The sequence below is a fragment of the Paroedura picta genome, chromosome 7 (assembly GCF_049243985.1).
Source record: "Paroedura picta isolate Pp20150507F chromosome 7, Ppicta_v3.0, whole genome shotgun sequence".
NCBI lineage: Eukaryota > Metazoa > Chordata > Lepidosauria > Squamata > Gekkonidae > Paroedura > Paroedura picta.
The window spans coordinates 10828944-10855949 of NC_135375.1; the positions used below are offsets into that span (position 1 = coordinate 10828944).

The 27006-nt window shown below is 51.5% G+C and overlaps 1 protein-coding gene across 1 annotated transcript in view; it reads left to right on the forward strand.

The window, feature by feature from the left end:
• Positions 1-1408: 1408 nt before the first annotated feature.
• The window catches only part of SETBP1 (SET binding protein 1), a 269159-nt gene continuing 243561 nt past the window's right edge, over positions 1409-27006 (forward strand). Inside the window, exons 1-2 of the mRNA XM_077346701.1 lie at positions 1409-1914; positions 15717-16356. Of these exons, the coding sequence (XP_077202816.1) occupies positions 15865-16356 (492 nt within the window). The 5' untranslated portion in view covers positions 1409-1914; positions 15717-15864. The remainder of the gene's footprint in view (positions 1915-15716; positions 16357-27006) is intronic.

Here is a 27006-nt window from a genome sequence, read left to right on the forward strand (position 1 = left end):
GGACAACGATTCCCATGAGCCCCTGCCAGCAAATGCTGGCAGGGGCTCATGGGAATTGTAGTCCATGTACCTCTGGAGGACCACAGGTTGACTACCCCTTACCTAGATCTATGGTGTCCAATGGAGTCAGTCCTCTGATGCTACCATTTTCTCCAGGGGGACGCAGCTGTTTGAAGACCAATTTGTCCTTCCAGGAGAACACCAGGCTCCACCTGGAAGCTGGCGACCCTAAGTGGTGAACTGATGTCTAAGCATGAAAAACCTGAAACTAAAACAAGAAGTTTATTGGCAATAAAGGAGATCAAGGAGAGAATGTTGAACCTGGGACCTTCTGCAGACCAAGCAGATGCTCTAGAGGTGAGCTGGGGGGGGGGGTCTTTCCCATCACCTCCTCTCTGGTCCTTTCAACTGGAGATGCCGGGGATTGAACCTGGGACCTTCTGTATGCCAAGCAGATGCTCTAGTGGTGAGCTGGGGGTGGTCTATCTCATCACCTCCTGCCTGGTCCTTTCAACTGGAGATGCCGGGGATTGAACCTGGGACCTTCTGTATGCTAAGCAGATGCTCTAGGGGGGGTCTTTCCCATCACCTCCTGCCTGGTCCTTTCAACTGGGGATGCCACAGGATGAGAAGCAGATGCTCTACCGGCGTGCTTGCACTACGGTCATTATTTTACTTTTTAGCTTGTTTTACAAAACCGACCTCTGGCCCTTTCCGCTTTGGGGCAAGTCCAAACATCTCCCCACCATCTGTCCTGTTTCCCACCGGTGTCAAATCCGGCCCTTTCAATCCTGTCTCCAAGCCCTTCGCCGGATCCTTCAGAAAGCGGACTGGGCGATGAGCCCCAAACTGGACCGAAGCTGGATTCTTCAGTGCGTGTGAATGAAAAGCGCCCTCGACCAAAACGGTTCCTTTTCGAGGCCGGGTCGCTGGAAGGGAGGCCGAAGGGCCGGAGGGGGGCGCCCCAGAGCCGAGCAGCAGCGAGCAGCAGCGCGCTCAGGCGATCGTGGCGGCGGCTCTCCACCACCGATTGCGCCGGAGCAGCAGAGCTCGCTCCACTCCCCCCCCCCTCCACACCCCCCTTCCCGGTTCGGCGTTTCCCGGGAGCCCCCCACACCCCGCACCGTCCTTTTTGTTTCCCTGCAAGCGGGGAGCCGCCGCTGGGCGCAGAGGGAGCCGGATCGTGACCTTCTCCCTCCCTCCCGCCCTCCCTGCCTGCAGAGAGCCCATCCGCGCGCGGCCCGGAGCGAGAGAAAGGCAGCGGCTCGGCGTCGAGGACAAGGAGGAGCAAGGAGGCTTTGATTTTTTTTAAGCATTTTTTTTTGCAAAAACCTTCCTTTTGCAAAACGTTTCGCGCCCCCTCCTTCCCACCCACCCACCCACCCACCCCTTGCAGTGCTATGGCTAGGCCTCGAAAGGGACGCCTCCGCGTGTGTTGCCTGGGCGATTCTCGGCGGCGTGTGTGATTTGACTTTCCCTTTTTTTTGCTCATTTGAGCCAGGCGCCATTTTCCCACCTCTGGCAAAAAAAAAGAAGCCAAGCCACCGGGAGCCGCGTCTGTCGCTCCCTCGCCCGGTCCTCCCTCCTCCCTCGCTCTGTGTCCTTCTCCCTCCGCCCCCGAGCGGCCCGCCTCCGCCTCCGCCTGCGCCGCCTCTGCCTCCGCGCCGCCGCCGCTGACAGTTCGCCCGCCCGCCATGGCTTTGGTGCCGCAGGAGCCGCGGCAGGAGCAGGCGGCCGAGGAGGAGCGCGCCCTCGGGGGGCTGGGGCTGCCTGGGGCCGGCCGCGCCATCTGAGCGCCCGACGGACGGACGAGCCGCTGCAGGAGCCGGAGCCGGAGCCGGAGCGGGAGCCGCGCGTCGGCCAGGCGGGCGCAAAAGGGGCGCCTTCGTTCGGCGGGGCGCCCGGGAGCGATGGGTGAGTGGGGTCCCCGAGCGCGGAGGGGGCGTGGGTGGGTGGGGGGTTCGTGGGGGGGGGGGGGTCCAGGACCACCTCTCTCTTTGCCTCCCCGCTGCATGGAGAGCCGCCTGGCCGGCCGGGCAGGAAAAGCCCCCCCGATCCCGCGCCGTCTCGGCGCCCCCGGGGTGGAAAGTCCTCTTGCGCATCCCGGAGGGCGTCCGGAGGGGCTGGCGGGCGGCCCCGATCCCGGGCGCGAAGGCACCGGAGGGAAAGGATTTCTTTGTGGAAGCAGACAAACACCCGCCTTCCCCTCTCCCCTCTCGCCGCCGCTTGCTCCCAAGGAGACCTGCCCTCCCGCCTCCTGCGCTCCGGCTGCAGTGCCCTTGCTCAGGAGTCAGTGGGGGGGGGGGGCTGCAAAAACCGCGGCTGCCGAATCCTTGTTTTTTTTGGGGGGGGGAGGCGGGAGAGAAGGACACGCTGCACGGCCCGAGGGGCTTACTTGCGAGTAAACGCGCCTGCAGAGTCAACGGGCGCGCGGGGCAAGGGGGATCCCCGTGTCGACGTGCGCGCAGCCCCGCGGGGGACCGGCTTCCGAGGAGGCTCCGTTTTGGGGAGTCGTAGCCGCGCGGCGGATCGGGACCCCGCCTCCCCCAAGAGCCCGCTCGCTAGAATTGCGCCTGTTTCACTTCTGGGGGGGTCGCTACCTGGGAGCGTTGCAAAGCGGAGGGCCTTGCCAACAGCTCCCGTTCGCCCCGGGAAGCCTCTTTCATCGTTGCTGGGGGGCGTCCACCGCCCCTCTTTAATTCCTTTTTTATATTTTTGCACGCGGATTCCAGACCTTGCAGAGCCCCCCTCCCCCCGCCCTTTCCAGCTTTTTGTGCAGATGTTTAATTTCTTTGCAACCCCCCCCCCCCACTTCCCTCCCTCCCTCCCTCCCTCCCTTATGTGGCTGTTCTGACATTGGCCAAAGGACGCGGCCGGCTCCGGCTCAAGCCATAAACAAGCGCCGCCGAGAGGGAGGGAGGGAGGGAGGGAGAGGGGTGTGTGTGTGTGCATGCTGGGGATGTGTTGTGGGTGTGAGTGTGGTTGTGGTTTCGCTCCCAGGAGAAGAAGGGACGGGTGACTCACCATGCGGGGTTCCTCCCCCTGCAACATGCGCCCCCCCCTTTAAAAATACAACAACAACAACCCCAAAATTCAGGATTCGGCTTGGCCTGCCTTCGAAAATCGAAAATCGTCCCCTTTCTCTCTCCAGCAGGGCTCTGGTTGGCTCTGCTTTCTCTGACTGGCTTCCCACCAGTCTGCAGAAGAGAGGAAGTCTCAGAAATGGGTCCCCAGGAAGAAGGGTGGGGGTGCTTTTCGGGGGGGGGGGGAGGAGGTGACTCCTCTGTTACTCTGCCCAAGCGCCTTGGAGGATCCCACGTGTGAAAAGTCTTGGGGGGGGGATAAACCTCCAGCTGTCCTGCAACACAGGCTGGCAGAGAAAGCAAGGGAGGCCAAACGGTGTCCTCCAGGGGTCCGCGGACTACAATTACCATGAGCCCCAGCAGGGGCTCATGGTAATTGTAGTCCGCGGACCCCTGGAGAGCCACCGTTCGGCCTCTCCTGCTTTAAAGCATCCCTGAAATGCCATCTCTGGATCAAAAATGGGGTCCCTGGGATAGATTCCCCCCCCCCCCCTTTACACATTGCAAACATTCTGTGTCAATTTGCTGGATCAGGGTTCGGAAATCCAGTGCTGCTAAGGGCAATTTCTCAATTTCGGTGCGCGTGTGTGTGCATGTGCCTGCGTGAAGGTTTGTTGTCATGTGTGAATGACAACAGTTCATGTTTAGACCTGACTGGGAAGGAAGACACGCTGACTTGGCCTTCAGCCTGGGCCTTCTCCAAATAAGGTGGATCATTCTCCTCCCCCCCCCCAGAAAATCCCCTCTGCCATGCATGCCCCCCCCCCAAAAAAAGCATTTTGACTTCCCCTCCAGAGAGGGAGGGGCCTGTGTTGCATCAGGGACATGGCTGTGCAGGGCGTAGGGTGGGTTTCTTCCCTGGATGGGAACAGACCCTGGAGAAGGGGGCGGGGGCTGAGATTTAGGAGAGTCGGAATCCAGGCCTTGCTGGCGCTGCCTACCCGCTCTGGTTCTTTCGGAGGGGTTCTGGTATGAGATTTCCAGGCATGGAATCTGATTTACTCAGCGCAGGCACTGTGTGCATTTATGGGGTTTGAAAGCATTTTTTTTTTCCAAGAGAGGAGCAATAAAGGGAGGAAAGATGAAAGCCTGACTAGAGATGGATTCTTGTTCTCGTTTTTTTGGAACGTATTATCCATTGAGCAGGCGACTACAGAGGCTGTGGTCCTTCTGGTGATCTCCCCCTCTAAATTTTTCCGGGGGTGGGAGGTTGTATTCTGACAAACTTTCTACCTCTTTAACGATTCTGGATTCTCGGGTGGGCGCTTTTCCAGTGGAGGCCAAAGAGAATAGGTCCGGAGAAAGGAAGGCGGCATAAGCAGGGAGTCGCCAACCTGTGGATCTCCAGATGCCCGTGGACTACAGTTACCATGAGCCTCTGCCAGCACCGGGAGAGCCACAGGTTGGCCACTCCTGGATAGAGCGTGATGCCCCAATTCTGGCGCTGCACGTGAATTTCTAGGAAACATGATTCCAGATAGATAGCCCTGTTGGTTCGTAGCAGCAATGCTGAGCTAGAATACGGTGGTGTCTTAGGGCAGGGGTAGTCAACCTGTGGTCCTCCAGATGCCCATGGACTACAATTCCCATGAGCCCCTGGGGCTCATGGGAATTGTAGTCCATGGACATCTGGAGGACCACAGGTTGACTACCCCTAGGGGAAAACTGAACCTACACAGCTAGGAAAGACAGAGGGCGACTTGACTTTCTAGAAAACTGTGGTGCCAGTGGAGGTCCTGGGGCATTCATTGGCGCCCCCTCCCCTTGTGGTGAAAGCAGAACTCTGTGAGAAATAAATGACAGGTGTTAAGGATATTTCTTTTGCCGCTCCGGCCCTCCCTCCTCCTCCCTTTCTGCCGAAAACAGAGGTGTTTCATTAACTGCAAGATGTAAACAGCCCAGCGGGGTGGACGGTGTGCAGGCCGGGCCTGTGGCGGGGGCCGCCGCTGTGCCATTCATTGCCTTATATGTCCATCTCTGGAGTTTGGAGGGATGTTCCGGGCAATTTGACGGCTGACCCCGCTGGTCTTCTAGCGGTGTTTGGTGGGGGGAAGTAAATCGATCCCTCGCTTAGGGGCAGAAGGGCTTTTCCAGGGTTGGAAGGACGTCTTCCGTTTCAGGGAGGCCGAAAGCAAACCGTGTGCATTGAAAAATATAGATGTATACCTGCAATTTTGAGATTCTTAGAAGACGCTGGAGAATCTCGTCCCTTATGCAGACTGACTCTTGAATTCGGCACGGGTTTCCCCTGTGCCGCCCTCCGCAAACAGGCATTGGTGCTGATTTGACATGTGATTCCACAAGCTTCCTCCTTCAGGAAGGAAGCCTTTTTGTTATTTTGGAGCTGCTTATGTTAGGGCATGTCTTCCTTCAGGAGCCTGGGCTCCTGTTTTTAACCTGCCTTATTGCTTGGCGCACAAGGCTGGTGAGTAAGTTGACGTCCTCTTTGGCAGGGAGGCTGCCGGGCATTCAGTGGCTCTTACCTCAGGCAGAAATCCAACAGGGAAAGTTCTGGTGGCCTGCGCTATGAGAAAATGTGGTGAGCCCCCCCCAAGCCTGCTTATACGTCGTGGTCTGATGGGGATGGATGGCCTAGAGCAGGGGTAGTCAAACTGCGGCCCTCCAGATGTCCATGGACTACAATTCCCATGAGCCTCAGCCCCTATGCCCTGGTATTGGCTGTCCAGGGGAATTGGCTGTTGGTTCACTGTGGGAGTAAGTGCCAAGTGAATCTGTGCAGGCAACATGTCCTGGTGAATTACGCTTGTTTCAGTAAGCTTTGTCAGTGTATAATGTGGCAATCTATATCAAAACAAATTAAGATAATGAATATCAAACCGCTTCCAAGAACAGTAACAGAAAGGTAGCTATCACTGGTGACACTAAATTCCTCCCCAAAAGAGGTTACAGTCCTTATCAGTGGATGAAATGAGATAAAGGGGCAAACGCTCTGTGTTCTCTCCGTCTTCAGGAACATGTAGTGGCAAATGCTCACACTGTTGAATGAAGTCCTTGGCCTCTCTGCTTGCTGTTGGCCATCCAGAGGAAATGGTTGGCCACTGTGTGAGATAAGATGCTGGACTAGATGGACCACAGGTCTGATCCAGCAGGACTCTTTTGATGTTCCCATGTAGGCCTTGGCCTCTGTGTCCTGTTGTTGTCTCTCCACAGGAACTGGTTGGCCCCTGAGAGAGACAGGATGCTGGACTAGATGGACCACTGGCCTGATCCAGCAGGGCTCTCCTGATGTTCTTATGAAGACCTTGGCATCTCTTCCCTATCGTTAGCCCTCCAGAGGAACTGGTTGGCCCCTGTGAGAGGCAGGATGCTGGACTAGATGGACCCCTGGTCTGATCCATCAGGACTCTTCTGATGTTCCCAGAGAGGCCTCAGCCTCTCTGCCCTGTTGTTGGCTCTCCAGACGAACTGGTTGGCCACTGTGTGAGACAGGATGCTGGACTAGATGGACCCCTGGTCTGATCCAGCAGGGCTCTTCTGACGTTCTGTGAAGGCCTTGGCATCTATTCCCTGCTATTGGCCCTCCAGAGGAACTGGTTTACCGCTGTGTGAAATAGGATGTTGGACTAGATGGACCATTGGTCCGATCCAGCAGGGCTCTTCTGATCTTCTTAGGAAGGCCCCGGCTTCTATGTTGGTTGCTGCAAAGAAGAGATCAAAAAGAGTGAACATTGCCTAATGAATTTCCAAAAACGGAGATGGTCAGGGCCAGGTTTAGGAATGCTGTGAAAAGTAGTAGTAGTAGTACTATAATCCTTGCTTCTGACTAGGAGAGGCAGTGGTCAGGCCTGACAGCTTATTGTGGATCACAAGTCTCAGAACTGGCATCCATCTGTTGCAGAACTGAGTTTTCTTGAGGGTGTTTTTTTTTTTTTTTTTTTTGCACACCACTTAACATTTTGACGATAATTGCAAATCCGAATGGCCATCTGTGGTCTTAGCTCTGGATAAACCCGGAACTGTTCCCTCGGAAGGCCGGCATTTGGCAAGTCTTCCGTGCGGCTCTTTCTCCCAGGGCCCTGTGTAAACACCAGGTGTCTTCCCATGTATTTAATTCCTGCAGCTAACAGCTGGCGATTTGGCTGCTGGGGGTGGGGGGGAGAAGAGGAGGAGGAGGAGGAGGAGGCGTCTTCTTGCTTCTAAGCTTCCCCAAACAATATCGTCCTTTTTAGTGGTGCTTTAATCTCTGGTCTTAAAGGTTGGAACAGTTATGCAAGGAGGAAGATGACAAATGCCTCCGGATGGGGGATCAGGCTAGTGCTGCATCATAGATCTGATTTTTGTCCTCTTTGTTGTTTTTGTTGTTGTTGTTGTTAATGATCTAACTTCTCAAACTCAAAGCTTCAATGAAAAACACAAAATATTGGTATTTGAAGAAGTGAGCGATGCATTGGGAAAGCTCCAAATTAGGTTAGTCCTTAAGGTGCTGATCGTCTCTTGCTTTTTGATATCCGAAGAAGCGCACAGTGATTCAAAAGGCCATTTGGTTGGTCTTGAAGGGGCCAGCTTGGCGTAGCGGTTAAGAGGGGTGGCTTCTAATCTGGCGAGCTGGGTTTGATTTCCCGCTCCTGCCCATGCAGCCAGCTGGGTGACCCTGGGCCGGTCGCAGTCCTGATAGAGCTGTTCTGATGGAGCAGTAATCTCTGGGCTCTCTCAGCCTTACCTTACGTGTTCTGGGGAAAGACTCCTGGTAGAGAAAGGCGGCTTTTTCTTCTCCTCGACTCTGGCTCTTTTCTACTGCAGAAGTGAGAGGTGACTCACAGAAGCTCCTCTCCTGCCCCAAATTTTGTCAGTCTTGAAGGCCCAACTGGAATTTTGCTCTTTAAGTGGCACCTTTGGGGCAGGGGAGGAGCTTCCGTGAGTCACTGCTCAGGTCTCCACTTATTAAATAGTGGTCTTTTATGTGGCCCTCATTTTATTTATTAAATAGTGGTCTTTTATGTGGCCCTCATTTTATTTACTGTGCATGTTCTCCTGGGTGGACCAAGCTAGCCCAATCTCGAAGCTGGAAGCTAAGCTGGGTCGGCCCTGGGATGGGAGCCACCAAGGAAGCCCAGGGTCGCTCGGTAGAGGCGGGCAATGGGCAGACCACCTCTGTTTGTCTCTTACTTGGGAAATATCACAGGGTCACTATAAGATAGTTGCTGGCCATTAGCCCCTTTTACCAGTGAGTAGCTGCCCTCACGTGGCTAGCCTAGGCTAGACCAATCTTGTCAAATCTTGGAAACTAAGCAGGGTTGGAGAGCCAGTTTGGTGCAGTGGTTAGGAGTGCGGATTTCTAATCTGGCATGCCAGGTTCGATTCTGCGCTCCCCCACATGCAGCCAGCTGGGTAACCTTGGGCTCGCCACGGCACTGATAAAACTGTTCTGACTGGGCAGTGATATCAGGGCTCTCTCAGCCTCACCCACCCCACAGGGTGTCTGTTGTGGGGAGAGGAAAGGAAGGCGATTGGAAACCGCTTTGAGACTCCCTTGGGTAGAGAAAAGCGGCATATAAGAACCAACTCTTCTTCTTCTTCAGTAATCTCAGGGCTCTCTCAGCCTCACCTCCCTCACAGGGTGTCTGTTGTGGGGAGAGGAAAGGGAAGGCGATTGGAAGCCGCTTTGAGACTCCCTTGGGTAGAGAAAAGCAGCGTATAAGAACCAACTCTTCTTCTTCTTCAGTAATCTCAGGGCTCTCTCAGCCTCACCCACCTCACAGGGTGTCTGTTGTGGGGAGAGGAAAGGGAAGACAACTGTAAGCCGCTTTGAGACTCCCATGGGTAGATAAAAGCGGTATATAAGAACCAACTCTTCTTCTTCTTCTTAGTTCTTGGATGGGAGACCATCAAGGGAGTCCAGGGATTCCAGCACAGAGGCAGCCAATGGCAAACCTCCTCTGAACGCATCTTATTTATTTATTCATTCATTCATTTAGATTTTTATACCGCCCTTCCATATGGCTCTGGGCAGTTTACATAAAACTTTGTAGAACAGTTGCGTAGTACATACAGCAATATCTTGCCTTGAAAACCCTACTGGGGACGTGACACTTTCCAACATGGAACAAAGAACAAGGAAGGGAGAAATGTTGCACAGAACAGAAAACCAAAGAATCTAACTTGAATTAGCTAAGACCTGAAAAGTTGGGCGTCCGTGCAATTTGGAGAACAGGTTGCAAAATTATTTCAATATTTATTGTGCCCAGCTTTAAATAAATTTCTTTTAAGATTAAAAAACACACACAAAGGCCATGGGCCATTACTGAAACATTATTGTATGCACTGTACAATCTTAGGCCTTAGGCCAACTCATAGAATCATAGAATAATAGAATCATAGAGTTGGAAGGGACCTCATGGGTCATCTAGCCCAACCTCCTGCACTATGCAGGACACTCACATCCCAATTGCTCATCCACTGTCACCTGCCACCCCCTTGAGCCTTCACAGAATCCGGCTCCCTATCAGGTGGCTATCTAGCCTCTGTTTAAAAATCTTCAAAGATGGAGAACCCACCACCTCCCGAGGAAGCCTGTTCCTCACCTTAATTGTTGCAAAGAAATATATTGCCTTGTCAGTTTCTTCGACTGGATGAAAGAAACCCCCATGGAGGTTGGGTCAAAAGTGCTGGAAATCAAAAAATCATTGCACCTTTAAAAAATTAACGTTGGTTGCCTGATTTGGCACGTTGAGAGAGCGCATAGCGAGGAAACAGGATAAGTGCTCGGGAGCATAGGCAGTGGTGAGGAATGAATATAAAAATACTTCCTCCCCCTGCCCTCAAATCCTCTGGCACGGCGAAGATTGCTTTACTTAGCAGTGTAATCCTGTGCACGCTTACTTGGAAGTGAGTCCCATACAGGATAAGCCCATGCAACCGGGGGAGAAGGAATGCAGTTAACATAAGAACATAAAAGCCACAGGAAGAGCCCTGCTAGATCAGAACGGTGTTCCACCTAGTCCAGCATCCTGTCTCCCACAGCAGCCAACCAATCCTTCTGGATGATCGACGACAGGGCTTAGAGGGCGGGGCTTCCGTATGAACATCAGAAGAGCACTGCCAGATCAGACCAGTGGTTCATATAGTTCAGCATCATGCCTCAATCAGAGGCCAACCAGTTCCTCTGGAAGGCCAGTAACTGGGCATAGAGTTGAGGCCTTCACAGGACATAAGCCCTGCTGGAAAAGACCAGTGGTCCATCTAGTCCAGGATCCTGTCTCACACAGGGCCAGCCAGTTCCTCTGGAGGGTCAGCAACAGGGCATAGAGGCCAAGAGGTCGAGGTCTTCATAAGAACATCAGAAGAGCCCTGCTGGATCAGAGCAGTCGTCCATCCAGTTCCTCTGGATGGCCATTAACAGGGCATAGAGACTGAGGCTTTCACAGAACATCAGAACATGAGCCCTTCTGGACTGTACCAGTGGTCCATCTAGTGCAGCATCCTGTCTGACACCGTTCCTTGACAGCCAGCAACAAGGCACAGTGGCTAAGGCCTTCATAAGAACCACAGAAGAGCCTCGCTGGATCAGACCTATCATCAATCTAGTCCAGCATCCTGTCTCACACAGTGGACAACCAGAGGGTGCTGAGTCTGAGGCCTTCCCTGGTGAAGTTTCCTGGCACTGGGATTCAGAAGCTGACTCCCTTTGAATGTGGATGTCCCCTCTAGTCACCAAGTGCAATAGCCTCTGATAGATCTCCAGTAATCTGTCTAATCCTCCTTTAAAGTCCTACAATCTCCACTTTTGTGCAAAGAAGTTTTGTTGTGAAAAGTAGTTTTGAGTTCCTGCATTGTGCAGGGGGTTGGACTAGGTGACCCTGGAGGCCCCTTCCAACTGTATGATTCTATGTTTCCAAGTATTTCTTTTTGTTCCTTCTGAATCTACCATCCACCAGCTTTAGAAGAAGAAGAAGAAGAAGAGTTGGTTCTTATATGCCGCTTTTCCCTATCCGAAGGAGGCTCAAAGCGGCTTACAGTCGCCTTCCCATTCCTCTCCCCACAACAGACACCCTGTGGGGTAGGTGAGGCTGAGAGAGCCCTGATATCACTGCCCGGTCAGAACAGTTTTATCAGTGCCATGGCGAGCCCAAGGTCACCCAGCTGGTTGCATGTGGGGGAGCGCAGAATCGAACCCGGCATGCCAGATTAGAAGTCCGCACTCCTAACCACGACACCAAACTGGCTCTCTATTGCATGCCCTCAAGAGCTAGTGTTTTTGAAGAGGGAAGGACAAAAGTTTTCTTTTTTGACTATCTCTAACCCATTTTGAGGCTAGTGGTGGAACATTACTTAGTGGTACAACCCAAGCCTGGCAGGACTCAGGCTCAATCCCTGAAGTTCACAACAAAATCCCTGAATAGGCTGCCTAAGGAGGTGGTGAGCGCCCCCTCACTGGAAGTCTTCAAGCAAAGGTTGGATATACACTTTTCTTGGATGCTTTAGGATGCTTTGGGCTAATCCTGCGTTGAGCAGGGGGTTGGACTAGATGGCCTGTATGGCCCCTTCCAACTCTATGATTCTATGATTCTAAGTCAAGTATTCTCAGAAACAAAAGGGGTTAAATCCTTGCTATATGGACGAGTGCTTTATTCCGATTAAGACTCTTTGTCCGACAGGTGGACTGTTGTGTATTCTGGCAGTAGCTGTCCAGGGACTCAGAGACCGGACTTTCCAACCAGCTGAATTCCGTGTAATGTGGAGGTGCTAAGGATTGCACCAAGGATGCACTATAGCTCCCTTTGTATCTAAAGAAGGGAGAGTTGACCCTTGAAAGCTCATACTTTGAAAATCCTGTTGATCTTATCGTTGTGAATTTCCCGCATTCTGCAAGGGGTTGGACTAGATGACCATGGAGGTCCCTTCCAACTCACAGAGTGTCTGTTGTGGGGAGAGGAATGGGAAGGCGACTGTAAGCCACTTTGAGCCTCCTTCAAGTAGAGAAAAGGGGCATATAAGAACCAACTCTTCTTCTTCTTTTTCTATCATCAAAGTGCTATGGGGCTTGAATCTATCTGTTCCTCAACCACAGGCTGGGGACAGGCAGTATAATACAAAGGACTACGGGAGAAACATGATAACATCCTCAGTACACATGAACGCATGAAGCAGCCTTTGATAGATCTTCCATCTATCAAGGTCAGCTTTGTTTACTCTCATTGGCAGTTGCTGTTAATCATTTCTTCCACATTACCTTGGTCCTTTCAGTTAGAGGTGGAGGTGCTGGGGATTGAACATGGGACCTTCTGCATGCCAAGCAGATGCTCTGCCACTGGACCATGGCTCCTCCTCTTCGCATTTCTTCTTTCTCAAGGACAGTTGTCCTTACAGCTTTGTCAAAACTGCGGGGATTGCTTAAATCCATTTCAAAGATGGCCATTGACTGCGCGAATGGGACTGCATCTTCAAGTATGCATAGATTTGCATCTCGTGGTACCCAATGTTCTTTTGCATGTGGAGTTTCCGTGTTTGTTATTTCTTTCTTCTGTATCAATTTCTGCTCTCTACCGCCCAGAGCTGGGTTACTGGGATGGGTGGTTTACAATTCTATTCTATATGATAAATGATAAATAAATAACATAATAAATAAAGAGGGTGTTCTTCTGATCTAGGAATCCTGCTCTTAACATGAACGTCCTGTGTGATTGGGATCGTGCAGTGGTGGGGGCCCTGCGGGTATGGGCTATGCTTCCCAACTGTATTCTGCACGAGCGTGTCACTTCTGGGGTTTCTTGAAGAATGAAGAATGTTTCAGGGGTTTCTCAATGGTCAGAAAGTCAAGAAAGGGTAGAACAAGGGCACATGTTGGATGCAAATGAAGTTGTTTGGTATGGAAACATGACAGCGGGCCATGCAAAGCAGGCAAAACAAAAGGAGGGAGGGAATGGAAAACATCAGCATTTCTTGTTAATCTTTAGTTTGATGCCTTTAGGATGTTTCTCTTTTGCGTTTGGAGAGTCGGAGAACCATTGTCCCTGTCTTAGGTGTCACTTGTCACCCCTTCTGATACAACTGGCAGGAAGTTGTGAATTTCCTGCATGGTGCAGGGGGTTGGAATAGATGACCCTAGAGATCCCTTCCAACACTGTGATTCTGTGAAATATCAGTTAACAGTGGATGGACTGGCCATTTCACGTATGGAGATTCTTCACAACTGGTCACTGTTTTGGTGGGCTCTTGTGGATATATTTTTTGGTTGAATATTTTTGTTGTTGTTATCTTGCTTGAATAACAGAGAGAGAGAGAGAGAGTCGAGAGAGTGCAAAGTCAGGCAAAAATATTTTTTTATTATTTTGCTTGTTTGTGTGTTTAATAATAAATATTATTATTATGACTCTATTACTCCATCAGTTGTTGCGTTTTTCCTTTTGTCTGTCCTAAATCTACTGCCTGTTATTCTGGAGAGCTTGTCTTATGAAAGCTAGGCGGCTTGGAGGGGAGCAGCTGGGGCTCAGTGGTAGACCCTCCAAAGGTTCGGCCTCCAGAAGGTTCCAGGTTCAATCCCTGGCACCTCTTGTTCAAAGATCTGGCAGTAGGTGATGGGGAAGACTTCCGCCTGGAGAGCTGCTTCTGGTTTGACTATCATGGACCAGGAGTCCAATTTGGGATAAGCCAGCATCATGTGTTCATGTGTATTGTAATGGGATGTTTTGAGGAGAAGAAGTAGTAGATAAGAGCTGGGGGTTTTATACCCCACTTTTCACTACCTGAAGGGGGTCCCAAAGCAACTTACAAACATCTTCTGCTTCCCCTCCCCACAACAGACACCCTGTGAGGTAGGTGGAGCCTGAGAAAGCTCAGCTCTAAGAGAACTGTGACTAGCCCAAGGTCACTCAGCTGGCTGCATGTGAAGGAGTGGGGAGTCCAACCTGGTTCTCCAGATTAGAGGCTGGCGCTTTTAACCACTACACCACAGTGGCTCTTGGGAAGATGCGTGGGTAAAGGGATCCAGAAGGTGGACTGAATTAGTTAGACCGGGCTTTCTCAACCAGGGTTTCATGAAATCCGGGGGTTTCTTGAAGGCCCTGGAAGGGTTTCTCGAATGGATGGGAGTTAATTTTAATATATTTTTTTAATTTGGTAAACTACTACTACTATTATTATTATTATTATTATTATTATTATTATTATTATTAAATTTATTGCCCACCACTGCCAAGACCGGCTCGTAACAGGTTACAGATGTCCGATAAAGCCCTCGATTAAAAACCCATTAAAAGAGACCACAAAATCACAATAAGAGCAGAAACAACATGACAGTAGCACCTTCCCCATCCCGTGCCCCCCCCCATCCATACCTCTGGGGGGAGAAAAGAGGGTCAAGATGACAACCGATTGCTGCATGACACTGGGAGGGGGGCACTCTTCCTCACTGCCCCCAGCCTCAACCTTAGACTTGGAGGAAGAGCTCCGTTTTGCAGACCCTGTGGAATGCCAAAAGGTGATCTTGACCATATATGGTCATGTTGACCTGCCCCTCCCCTCCCAAAATGGCCAATGATGATCCTGGACGGGGTGGGAAGGGGAGGGGCCCTGGGTGGGCGTGTCCACAGCTCTGCTTCCCAACCATATTCTGCACGATCGTGCCACGTCTGGGCCGGAAGAATGTTTCAGGAGTTTTTCAGTGGCAAAAAAAGTCGAGAAAGGCTGAGTTGGATGCAAGTGTAGTAGCACCGGAGAGACCGGCAAGATTTCCGGGGTATATGCTTCCAAGAGTCTTAAGCTCTTTTTGTACCTGACAAGCAAGAGCCCCCGAACAAGAATCCGAGGAAATAAAAATACGTTTCTGTGTTGTTGTGCCGCGTTTATGTGGCCGCTCCTTCTTGTCTGCCCCTTGGCACTCTGAACCGTGCGGAAGTCGGCAGCCAGGTCCAGAAGCTACAGGGGAAATGAAGTGTGAATAGATTACCCCCATAATGGAGTTTGTGTAGCCCTCTCTGCACTTTAATATCAGCTTATTCTCAACACTTGGCTGGGTACTTTTCTGGCCTGCTGGGACCTTGGGCTGTGTTTCTTTCACGGGCCTTGTGAATTATGGCAGCATGCACTTGGCCACAGCTGTCTCCCCCTCCCCTTCTGCCGTATAGCAGATAGCTACTTGCCCTGGAAGGAAACTCTCGGATCTCCAGCCTAATTGCAGAGGCTGTAATCTACTGCTTAACATCTCGGTCTTGGGAAGGCAGATGCCACATGTGGGTTCTCTTCCCATGCCTTAGGGACTGCACATGAGCCAGTCTAGGGGCTTGGACTAGATGACCCTGGAGTTCCCTTCCAACTCTATGATTCTGTGTCACTTCTGGGGGAGGCATGGCATGGAGGTGAGGCCACGGTCAAAAGGTTGAAAAAGGCTGGGTTAGAGCAGGGGGAGTCAACCTGTGGTCCTCCAGATGGCAAACACTGGAAGGGGCTCGTGGGAATTGTAGTCCATGAACATCTGGAGGACCACAGGTTGACTACCCCTGGTTTAGAGCATCTGAAATGAACCTGAAGGACAACTCGTGAAAAACACGGCATGGTAAAATTTGGTTTCATTAGGTCTTCATGTTCCTCCAGCTATTTTAACTTTCACTGACATATAGAAATGGGCCTCTGAAATACTTACGGCCTTTTTTTGTTGTTGTTTTATGTCTTTACCAGTTGCAGATCTGAACTCTTCTGAACTCCTTGCAGTGTTTGGACAGTTGAGACTCTAAACCTTGCGGAGAGGTACTGTTCCCTTTCTGGGGTGTCCCCCCTTTTCTCATCGCTTCCCCCTTATAAAACTTCCACGGACCGGGGGATCAACATGGAGCCAAGGGAAAATTCGAGCACTGTCCGGCTAAGGGGAGGAGAGCCGGATTTCCTGGTGTCTGCCGTTGCTTCGGCAAAGGCTCCCTCTGCTCCCGGCTGCTCTGGGGAGGCCATGCTGTCGACCTCGGGTTCTTCAAAAGGCATGGCCATGAGCGGCAACCGCATGGAGGCCGAGGAGGAGGACGAGCTGTGTTCCGGGAGAGACGTGGATTCTACTTCCAATGCAGACAGTGAGAAATGGGTAGCTGGAGATGGCCTGGAAGACCAAGAGTTTTCCATCAAGGAGGCGAACTTCACCGAAGGGAGTCTTAAGTTGAAAATCCAGACTACCAAGAGAGCCAAGAAGCCCCCTAAGAACCTGGAGAACTATATATGCCCACCCGAGATCAAAATCACCATCAAACAGTCCGGGGAGCAAAAAGTTTCCAGAGCTGGGAAAAATAGCAAAGCGGCAAAAGAGGAGGACAGAACCCACTCCAAAAAGAAGGTAAGCAAGAGTCCCTTTTCTCTTCCTTTTCCGTCCCATTTTTTGTATCGGCTGGTGTCCTGCAAAAACGGTGGTGCTTGCTCTCATCCTGCTAATTTGGGGAGACTCTATCTCTTTGGTATTGTCAAAAGACGGCCTTGTGTGAGTCCAGGCTCTAACGAGACTATTGCTGCAGTGGAAAGGGTTTCGAAATCTGAATGCGGGAGAAACCGGCGGACGGAAGAAACAGATGGAGGTGGAAAGTCGGGGGCGGGTGGGAGGTCGGCATAACAAAGCAACGGGGAGAACGCGATTGGCTTAAGCGGCTTCGTGGTCCCTGCACACCACCTGCTTGGCCATTGTAGGGGGCTCAGTCGAAGGGTGTGTTAAAGAGCCAATTGAAGGGCGGCATAAGGGCCCTGTTTGTGAATGGTTTCCCCTCGTTTTGCATGATTACTGTGTCGATTAGACAAAGCTTTCCAAAACGGGAGGGTCATATGGGGGCTTAATTAGCCGAGGACCACGTCGTGTGGCTTACGTGACATTTGCTTGGAAACGGGTGTTGCTCCAGGGGTGGGAGATATGCCGTGTGTGAAGCATGACTTCCCAGTAAATTCAGACGTCTCCGTTCCAGCTGAAACTTCGGACCGTGGAGCTGTAAAAAGGTCTTTGAAGGAGGGGATGGCTGTAGACAACAGCCCTTGAAATAAGGGGTGCAACTATAGGAAAGGCAGCAGAAACCACAGGGATGGCAGCAAAAAGAAGTAGTTTTTGGAAAGCTGTGAGGGGGGATCTTGCTTGGAACGGTTAGGGGTGGAAATTGCTCCAGGTGGGTCTCTGGGTTGGTCTGCAGCAGGAGAGCAAGATTTGAGTTCGGTAGCAACTGAAAGGCCAATACGATTTCTCAGCCCTATGCTTCGAGGAAGTCTAACAGTCCTATAAAAGTGAGGATCAACTTTTGAAGGCATTGGTTCTGGAAGTCAAGTAGGTTTTTCAAGTGCTACTGGACTTGAATTTAGGGTTGCTAAACATCCATGCCATAATGATGTGCAGGACTGAGGCTGCCCCTTCTCAGAGTTCAGAAGGACCTGCAAAACGGTGCTCTGCTAGCATTTGGTTGAGGCCCAAACTGCACCTCAATCTGGGCCACCTGCTTACCCCCTTCCTGGGGGTTTCTGCTGGACGGTTACCCCCATTCCACGGCAGACGTTTCTGAGAGACAGCTGGGCTTGTGGCCTGGCACGCTGATAAATTATGCTTCAAACTAGGAGCATTCAGGAATACAATGGGCGCTAGATTGGGGTGGTGGTGGAAGAACTCTGTGGATGGCCTCCCCCCAGGATCTGGAAATGCAGCAGGCGGCTGTTTTCCGGATGCCCCCCCCCCTCCAGGACCTGAAAGGCTGCAGGCAGCTGTTAGGGCAGCATGTCCCCGGCCAAGGCTATGGCTGGGGGGGCTCGGTCCCCTAGGGGCCAGGCAGCCACCCAGGGACCCCCAAAGCCCAGGTACTGAAAGCCCCTGGGCAGGGAACTCACCGGTAGGGGCAGCTCTCTTGCACCAGGGATCTGCTGCTTCTGAGCCTTGGAGGGAAGTAGAAGGAGGAGAGGGTGGTCAGGGTGGGGGACGGAAGGCGATTGGCTGGCCACTGGACAGACAGGCAAGCCGGTTGGAGGAGGAGGAGGCACTCATGGGCGGGACAGCTGCCCTGAGTGGGTGTTAAGACACCTAAGCCATGAGCCCAGCTCCTCCTCCTAGGCCTTATCAGAAATATTAAGTGGAACAGGTGAAGGTTTTGACCAAGCTTTTTGATTTTTACTGATGTACACAGCCCAGAGACGATTTTTGGAGAGGGGTAGTTTAGAAATCTCAACAATAAACAAAACAAAGTAAATACATCTTGTGGAACAGGCATATATTTAGAAATAAATCACGTTTCCCAATCATGTTGCGCTCCTTCAGAAGCACTTGTGTGCCTGCGGGGGTCAAGGAGGCGAGTTTGCAGGATGCAGGTTCAGGGGCTCAGGTGTGATCCTTCTGTGCCTCCAGCCCCTAAAAGTCACTTGACGGTGCATACGGAATTGGAGTGTAGGGTGGGTGTGGGTGTGGGAGGGTTGCCTCTTCAGAAATCTCCACATAATGTGGCTCCCAGAAGAGCTAAGGGCCCTGCAGGATCTACCAGCTTTCCGCAGGGCCTGTAAGACGGAGCTCTTCCGCCAGGCATATGGTTGAGGCCAGGGCAGCTCTCCCACTAACCCATCAGAGGATCCCCTCCAATATTGAGATCTCTAACACCGAGATCATGGTTAGATCTATTGTATTGGTGCCACCCTCTTCTGAACATTATTCTCTCCACCAGGCTGAACTAAGATCAGAATTGTGACCACCGCCGCTATATGTTATGTGATATGTCATATGTAACTTTTAATTGGGGTTTTTATGGGGATTTTATTGTGTTTTAACTATTTATGTTGTAAACCGCCCTGAGACCTATTGGGAGAAGGGCGGTCTAGAAATTAAATAATAATAATAATAATAATAATGTGTGATGTTAGTTTAGCCCCAGAGCATCAACCCTATGTGTGAATGTCCATTTGTCATCTGGAACTGCTGGGGGGTGGGGGTGGCAGTGGCTTATTTCTGGCGCCCACCAGCCTTTTCTTTAGAAGTGTGTGTGTGGGGGGGCTAGGTAGAGCCTTTTCAGGTTGTGCAGATTTTTTAAAACGTTCCTTTGGCCACCGCCAGACAAAGATCTGCGTTGTGTCACCAAAGTTAAGTTGCAATCATCAATTTGTGTCTAGCTCCACCTCCTGCAGCAGCCATTTTGTGGTGGCCATTTTGTTAAAGTGCCCAAATGTGCCCCTAGGCTTAAAATGTTTTTTTTTGGGGGGGGAGTTAGTTGTAACCATGACTAAACTACTGAAACACAGTAGTTTACGACACAGGGAGAGACGCTTGGGACTTCCCCAGCTGCTGTTCCTTGAACAGGCAGCAATTCAGCGCATTCAGCTTTTCCCTGCGTGGAGACGGTACATCAGGGACAGCTCTATCTGTTGAGTTTCTGCCTTTGTGCAGCTGTTTCAGGCACTGCAATAAATATTGATGGGAAAAGCTAAGGTGTTATCTCCCAGGGCGAGGGTGTTCTGCAGGGAGATTGGGGGCGGTTACCTGGATGTGTTTGCGCTTAATCCTTGGGCTTGGGGCGTTGACGTTTCTTTGGCTTCACCGGTCCTCTGTGGGATGGATGCCCGAAGGATTTCATGCTCGCTCTGCAAAGTTTCATGTTGGTTCCTAGAAATGCGCAGGCTTCAAACCCCCTTGTTTCCCTGGATGATGGCTGGTTACGCAAACTCCTTTGTAGGATGCTTCGGTGCATATAACAGAAAAAGAAGAGCTGTATTTTTAGGCCCCGCTTTTCACTACTCGAAGGAATCCCAAAATGGCTCACAAACACCTTTCCCTTCTTCAACCCTCAACAGAAAACCCTGCGAGGCAGGTGGGGCTGAGAGAGCTCTGAGAGAACAGCCCTATGAGAACTGTGACTGGCCCAAAGTCATCACACTTGACTGCATGCAGAGGAGCGGGGAATCAAACCTGGCACTCCAGCAGACTGTTTTAACCACTACGCCATGTTGTCTCTCGCGGTTAAAAAACAGTTGTGACTCTTGTAACCTCCCTGGGGCTGAGAACTAATATTCCCCGGACTGTCGTTTTTATTGGGCTGTGCTAATGACCCATAATGGGCCTGCACATGCATGGCGTGTGTTCTAAGGACCGACAGGTTGCTTCTGGCTTATAGCGGCCACATCGATTAATGTCCATGAAATGCTAACAGCCCTGCAAACTGACTCCTTGGTTGAATCCCTCCTTCTTAGGTTGGGCCTTCCTCATGGAGCTGGGAGGAGCCCAAGGTGCCTCACCTTAGAATCATAGAATCATAGAGTTGGAAGGGGCCATTCAGGCCATCTAGTCCAACCCCCTGCTCAACGCAGGATCATCCCTAAGCATCCTAAAGCATCCAAGAAAAGTGTGTATCCAACCTTTGCTTGAAGACTGCCAGTGAGGGGGAGCTCACCACCTCCTTAGGCAGCCGATTCCACTGCTGAACTAGAATCCTAGAAGCATAGAGTGGGAAGGGGCCATACAGGCCATCTAGTCCAACCCCCTGCTCAACGCAGGATTAGCCCAAAGCATCCTAAAGCATCCAAGAAAAGTGTGTATCCAACCTTTGCTTGAAGACTGCCAGTGAGGGGGGAGCTCACCACCTCCTTAGGCAGCCTGTTCCACTGCTGAACTACTCTGACTGTGAAATTTTATCCAGCCTATATCGTTGTACTTGAAGTTTAAACCCATTACTGCGTGTCCTCTCCTCTGCAGCCAACGGGAACAGCATCCTGCCCTCCTCCAAGTGACACCCTTTCAAATACTTAAAGAGGGCTATCATGTCCCCTCTCAACCTCCTTTTCGCCAGGCTGAACATTCCCAAGTCCCTCAACCTATCTTCATAGGGCTTGGTCCTTTGGCCCCAAATCATCTTTGTCGCTCTCCTCTGTACCCTTTCAATTTTATCTACGTCCTTCTTGAAGTGTTCTGTTGCTTCACTTCCTGAAAGGCAGAGCTGTTTTAAACCTCCCCTGGGAAGATCCTCACCTGTGATTTTCAAAGCAGTCCTCATAAAATGGGGTGACGGAAAGGCAGACGCCCTACGCTTTCCTTCTGGCGAGATAAAAGCCCCTGCTCTTCCCCTCCAACATCCGACAGCAAGGACGCTGTCAAAGGTCAAGGATTCGGTGGGTGGAGGATCACCTTTGCTACCTTGCCATACCCATGCCAAGAAAATCTGCCTCTGATACATTCATTTCCCATTTATTTACTTACTTGACTTTTCTCCCGCCGCTCCCGGTACAGCCGGCTTGTGGCGGCACATAACCGTAAACATGAGTGCAATCAATAAAAACAATTCCAATAAAATATCAATTTGCAGTAAACCATGCGGCATCGGTCGCTTATGCTAATAAATATACGTCGTAGTCCCTAGCATTGTGCATTATGTTTTGTAACAGGAGGTTGTGTTGTATTGGGAGGGGGGGGGGGCTCTGCATCCTGGCCTGTCTTGCAGATCCTGCAGAACTGAGATAGTTCCATCAGGGTCCTTAGCTCTTCCGGAAGCTCGTTCCACCCAGCAGGGGCCAGGACCGAGTAGGCCCTGGCTGAGGCCAGCTGGGCTTTCCTCGGGCCCGGTACCACCAACCTGTTGGTATGTAAGTGCTTTCTCTCTCCTTCATGAGGCTATAAAGGGGTCGTTGGAGAAGGCCCTGTGGAGAAAAAAATGTGCCTTGGATTTGATTCTGAAAGGTGTCACCGTTTCCTGCATGAGTCCCCACCTGCTGAATCTCTGCCCGCTGCAGCACAAGAGGCTCTCCACAGAATAAATGCATCTGTAATCTCCAAGGCAAGTAAACCAAGTCTGGCCCCGGTAGAAGTGAGGATTCAGAGACGCAGTTAGCAGCTTGTGGCAGAATAGCCGAGAGACGGTGCTGCTTGGAGGCAGGAAGTGTTCCTGTGGCTCCCAGTCAAGGTGGGTTGATCCTTGGGGATCCTTGGCCAAGGTTCTTCTCCCCCCCCCCCTGCCAGTCTCCTAGGGCTGGCCCCTGGACACACAGAACCTAGACTTCCAGATCGCGAGAGCTCTGGGGCTCCCAGCCAATCAGCAGGTCGCTCTGAGAGCCACCGGGGACTTGGACTACAAACTAGAGGGAAAATGCCACGGTTCTTCTGTCCCTCCTTCTCTAGTCTCCTGCTGGCCACTGGCCCCGAAAAACCTGGACCCCCGAGTTCACAGCAGATACTCCTCTTGGTGGCCAGCCACATTTGGGTCACTGCGTTGGAGGACTCTTAAGCAAACACATTGGGTAACTGCACCCTCTTGGCACCTTTCCCCATGAGAGGAATTTGTTTAAATCGCTTGGTGGGTGTTGTGCGATCATGCCAACAGGGATGAGACGATGCTGTTGGGCCAGTCACTCTCTCTGGGCGCGGTTTCTCTGTATCTAAAATAGTTGGAGGATTGCTGGGCTCGGTGGCTGTGTTTGTAACGCCTGAACGACAGTCATTGTTGCTTGGTTTATTTCCTCCCTGAAGGGAGAGGGCAAATGCCAGACTGTAATAGAGACAGAAAAAATTCGGGCGTCCTGAAGATTTACTGAATCTGGGATTGACATTCGAGAATATCGGTAAACGGCAATATTTTTTCCAGTTTCTGAACCTGAAAAATACCATTTTTGTTGTGGGTTTTTTGTACTCCCCCACCTGCATCCTTTCTGGATGCTACATAGAACGTCTGTCACTAAATCACAGAGCCAGCATGGTGTCATGGTTAAGAGTGGCTGCTTGTAATTTGGCGAGCCAGGCTTGATTCCCTGCTCCCCCACCTGCAGCCAGCTGGGTGACCTTGAGCTCATCTCAGCACTGATAAAGCTGTTCTGGCTGAACAGGACTATCAGGGCTCTCTCAGGTTGACCTCCCTCACAGGGTGTCCGTTGTGGGAAGAGGAAGAGAAAGCGATTGTCAGCCGCATTGAGACTCCTTCAGGCAGCGAAAAGTGGGGTCAGAAAACCAACTCCTCTTCTCCCCATCTTTCCTTGAGCCCGTCCCCTGGTTTTTCAAGTCCCGTCTCCTTTGACGAGCAGTGGCTTTCCACCATCTCAGGCAGAGGTCTTCCATTTCACCTACTACTTGGTCTTTTCAATAGGGAATTGAACCTGGGACCTTCTGTGTACAAAGCAGAAGCCTTCCCGCTGAGCGACAACCCACATTCCTTTCTTTTGCATTATTTCTTGTTGGAAAATCCGAATAAGTGCTGCTCCAGTCAAGAGCTGTCCCCATTGTTTCTCACCAGCCCCCAAGGGGGAATGTCAGGAAATGGCCAACGAATCTTTCAGCAGGAGTTTAACTTCTCCCCATGGGAGCAGTGCGGGGAGAGCCTTGACCTGGAGAGCTCAAGCAAACCAAATCCTGTGAGATCTTGGAAGCTAAGCAGGGTTTGGAGTTGGCTAGTATTTGGATGTAAGACCTCCAAGGATTTGGGTGGAGTCCCTCCCAGGAACACTAGGGGTCACGACGCAGAGACACGTCCCTTGCCCCGCTGCCAGACAATCCTCAGAGCTCCTGGCTACACCAAACGCACCATCCCCTGAATGACAAACTGAAGTCCTGCAGAAGGAAGAGGGATTCCTGGGGTATCAACTGTCAGGGCATGATTGCGCCTGTGGGGCTGTTGTTCTTTGTAGGAGGCTGCAGCCTCTGATTGCCTCCTTCGCTATGTTTCATGTGCCTGTGTTTGAAATAAGCAGCGATGTGAATCGTGGGGGTGTAAAGTACCGTTGAGTGGCCGGGGCATCATGGCCACTCCTGCAAGGGTTTTGAAAGCAGGTGAGAAGCAGAGGTGGTTTGCAGTTGCCTCCCTCCGCAGAGCCTTTCCAGGCACCGGCCCTGCTGGGCTTCCGAGATCGCCATTCCTTGAAGTGCATTCAGGAGCCCGTATCTCTTGACGCATCCAAATTGAGTTTCCTGGAGCTTTTTTGGATCAGTGCTCCTATGTTAATCTGGGAAGACAAAGAGGGGGGAGAGTAGAATCCACAGCCGTCCTGAGCATTTCTTAAAATTGGATGCTTCATGGAAATGACGGCCAAACTGGGTTGCACGGCTTCCATATCACCCCGACGCACCGCGGGTCCACGGTATCGTCGTGGCCGTTTATACAAAGCGCGTTGCCGCAATTCGTCCCCCAGCCCCAAATCAAAACGCTTCTAAATCTCTCATCTCTCCGCAACCTAGATACAGCATGCTTATTTTGACCTTTTCAAGGTCGTCTGGACTCCAGACCAGCCAAGCATGAATAGAAGGACCCAGATTAGACTTGCAATTTTCAGCTGCCCCAATTCTGGCTGTTATCAAAAAATTGGAAATTAATTCCATCTGGGATTTAGAACCCACCTCGTACAAGATAACCCAGAAGTATAAACAGTGGGAGAGGGACGCATGTTTTTCTTTGGGAGGGAAGGTCATGGTGTACCCCCCTGACATGTATGTTATGTTTACCTGTTCAATTTCTGCATTTTGCAGCTACTTAAAGTGGACAGTTGAATGGTAAAGAAGGGGATATTCTTGGGATTTGTTAGGGTTGGATGCTGTCAGGCTGCATGTGCATTTCCCATTAAACCATGCGGGCGTGTGCAGTTGTTGCTGTGACCGAAAATCAAGGCAGGTGGAAGCACAGAGCTGTAACTCATCACAGGGGACTGTAGGAATCCACAGCTTAGTTCTTGGAGCTCAGAAACATGAGGTGGTTAGTCTACTGCAAGGGTCCCCAACGTGGTGCCCAGGGGCACGATGGCAGCCACCAGCTCCTTTCCTGCTGCCTTCCAAGTGCTTTGAGAAAGTGGCCAGGGACCACACGGTGTCCAGTCCGGTGGGGCTTTTGGTTACATATTTGAGATCGGATTGGCTGTGTGGATTTAAATAACATGTCCGTTGCCATTGTTGCGACCGTGTTGGCTTTATTTGCTTTCTGACTTCTCTTTCCTAGCATATTTTAAAACTTTACTCCTCTTACCCCTTACGCTTGGGCTTCCTCTGCATGTGTGGCCGGCTCCGCCTCCCAGGTGATCATTTTTTGATGTTCCTCTCATGCCGTTTCAGAAGTCTAAAGCAGTGGTCCCCAACCTTTCTGAGGCTGGGGACCGGCAGGGCAACTGCCAAGCCCGCGCATTGAGCATGCGCAGCCAGGCCGTGCATGCGTGCATGCACCATGCGGCCCGAAATCGTGCATGTGCGGCACTTTTGCGCATGCGCAAAAGTGCAGTGCATGCGCGATTTCAGTTGCGCATGAGCGCATGCGCAGCCTTGATTCCCTCTCCCCGCCCTCCTGTTTCCCGGGCCGCGGGCCGCAAGTTGGGGACCACTGGTCTAAAGGTTCTCCACAGACTTAAGAAGTTGGGGGAGACCTGTCCACCCAAATTCTTTACTTAAGAACCTGCCCATGTTCAGATGCTTCCGGTTGACTGTATCGCCCCTAGAAATCTTCTTTCCTCTTTCCTCTGTGCAACCCACTGGGCTACCAACGTACCCTCCTAGTGTTTCCATCTTCTTAGGGAACAAGGTAGCTGCGGCGGGTGAGTGAGTGTATGTGCTTAGGCTGAAGGCAGGAGGATGGGAGCGCTCAGTCCGTGGGAGCAGCTGTAGCAGATGTCAGGTCTGCTAGCTGCCAAAGTCACCTGGGGCCTTCATGCCACGTGGGAGCTCCTGGGAGCCGAGCGTTAAATTTTGCAGTCATTAACGCGACAGCCCAGTGGGGAGAACCGAAGAATCGTATTTACCACCTCGATATTCTCGGAAGAACGGCCCGAGAAGAACATACGAGGGAGACCGGAGGGCGGACTCCTTTTGCGATTGACAAAGATGCGAAGCTCTTGTTTGTTTGCCTCCTCGGCTCTTTTGCCATTTCCCTCCCCTCCTCCCCTTTCCTCTTATCAAAGCAAACACCGTTTTAACTCAGCCTGCCAAACTCTCCTTCAAGGCGTCCTCCTCTGCTTTACTCGCTGCCGCTTCAGGGAATGTAAAATCGGTTTTAAAAAAAATGAAAAGTCTGGAGAGAGTGATTCACATTATCAGGCTGAGCTAAGATGCTGCCTCTGTTTTGGAAGATGCAGTTGCTTTGTGGCTTTCTAGGAAGGCCTCGACAGGGAAAAGGTGTGAATAGGTCCCAGGCTGGCCTGGGCCTAGTCTGCACACAATAGATAATGCACTTTCAATGCACTTTAGAAGTAGATTATCCTCTTCTGCACAGGAAAATCCAGGTGCCAGAGCACACTGAAAGTGCATTATCCTATGTGTGCAGACTAGGCCCTGGTCTCGTCAGATCTCCCTGTCTGTCGTCAGGATGGGAAACCACCAAGGAATACCAGTTTTGTGACACCCCCCCACCCCCCAATAAATGGTTCATGACACAAAGCCACGTGTTTGTTCGTTCCTACCACCCTTCCATACGGCTCTGGGCGGTTTACGTATAACTTCACGGGGTAACTACCTAGAACATTGCGATCAATATAACAAGGATAACCATCATAACGTAACATGTCAACCAGAACAATATTTAAACAGGAGCACTGACACAGCTTTGGGTGGGTTGGATTCTTCGGTTGTGGGAGAGGGGTGTCTGGGGAGGTAGTGGGTGTTTTGGGGTTGGTTGGCCTCAAGAAAATGCCTGGTGGAGGAGCTCCCTTTTGCAGGCCCTGTGGAGTTGTGAGAGTTCAGACAGGGTCCTGATTTCTTCAGGTAGGTTGTTCCACCAGGTGGGGGCCAGGATGGATAAGGCTCTGGCCTTTGTTGAGGTCCTACATGTTTCTCTGGGGCTAGGGATCCGCAGCCAGTTGGAGGTGGTGGAGCGTAAGACTCTTTGGGGGGTTTGGCAGGGAGGTGGTCTCTCAGGTTGTTTGCCAGGAATCCTGGTGGTTGTTTTGCCTGGGTCTCCCGCCTCTCCTAGCTCAGGGCAAGTATTATATCTATCCTGGAGCTTTTCGGTAACCTACCCCCTGGTTTTTTCGCCAGTCGATATTGTCCTATTTTGACGCCAGTTGCTTGAAATGTTGGGGGAGGATTTTTTAGGAATTGTAC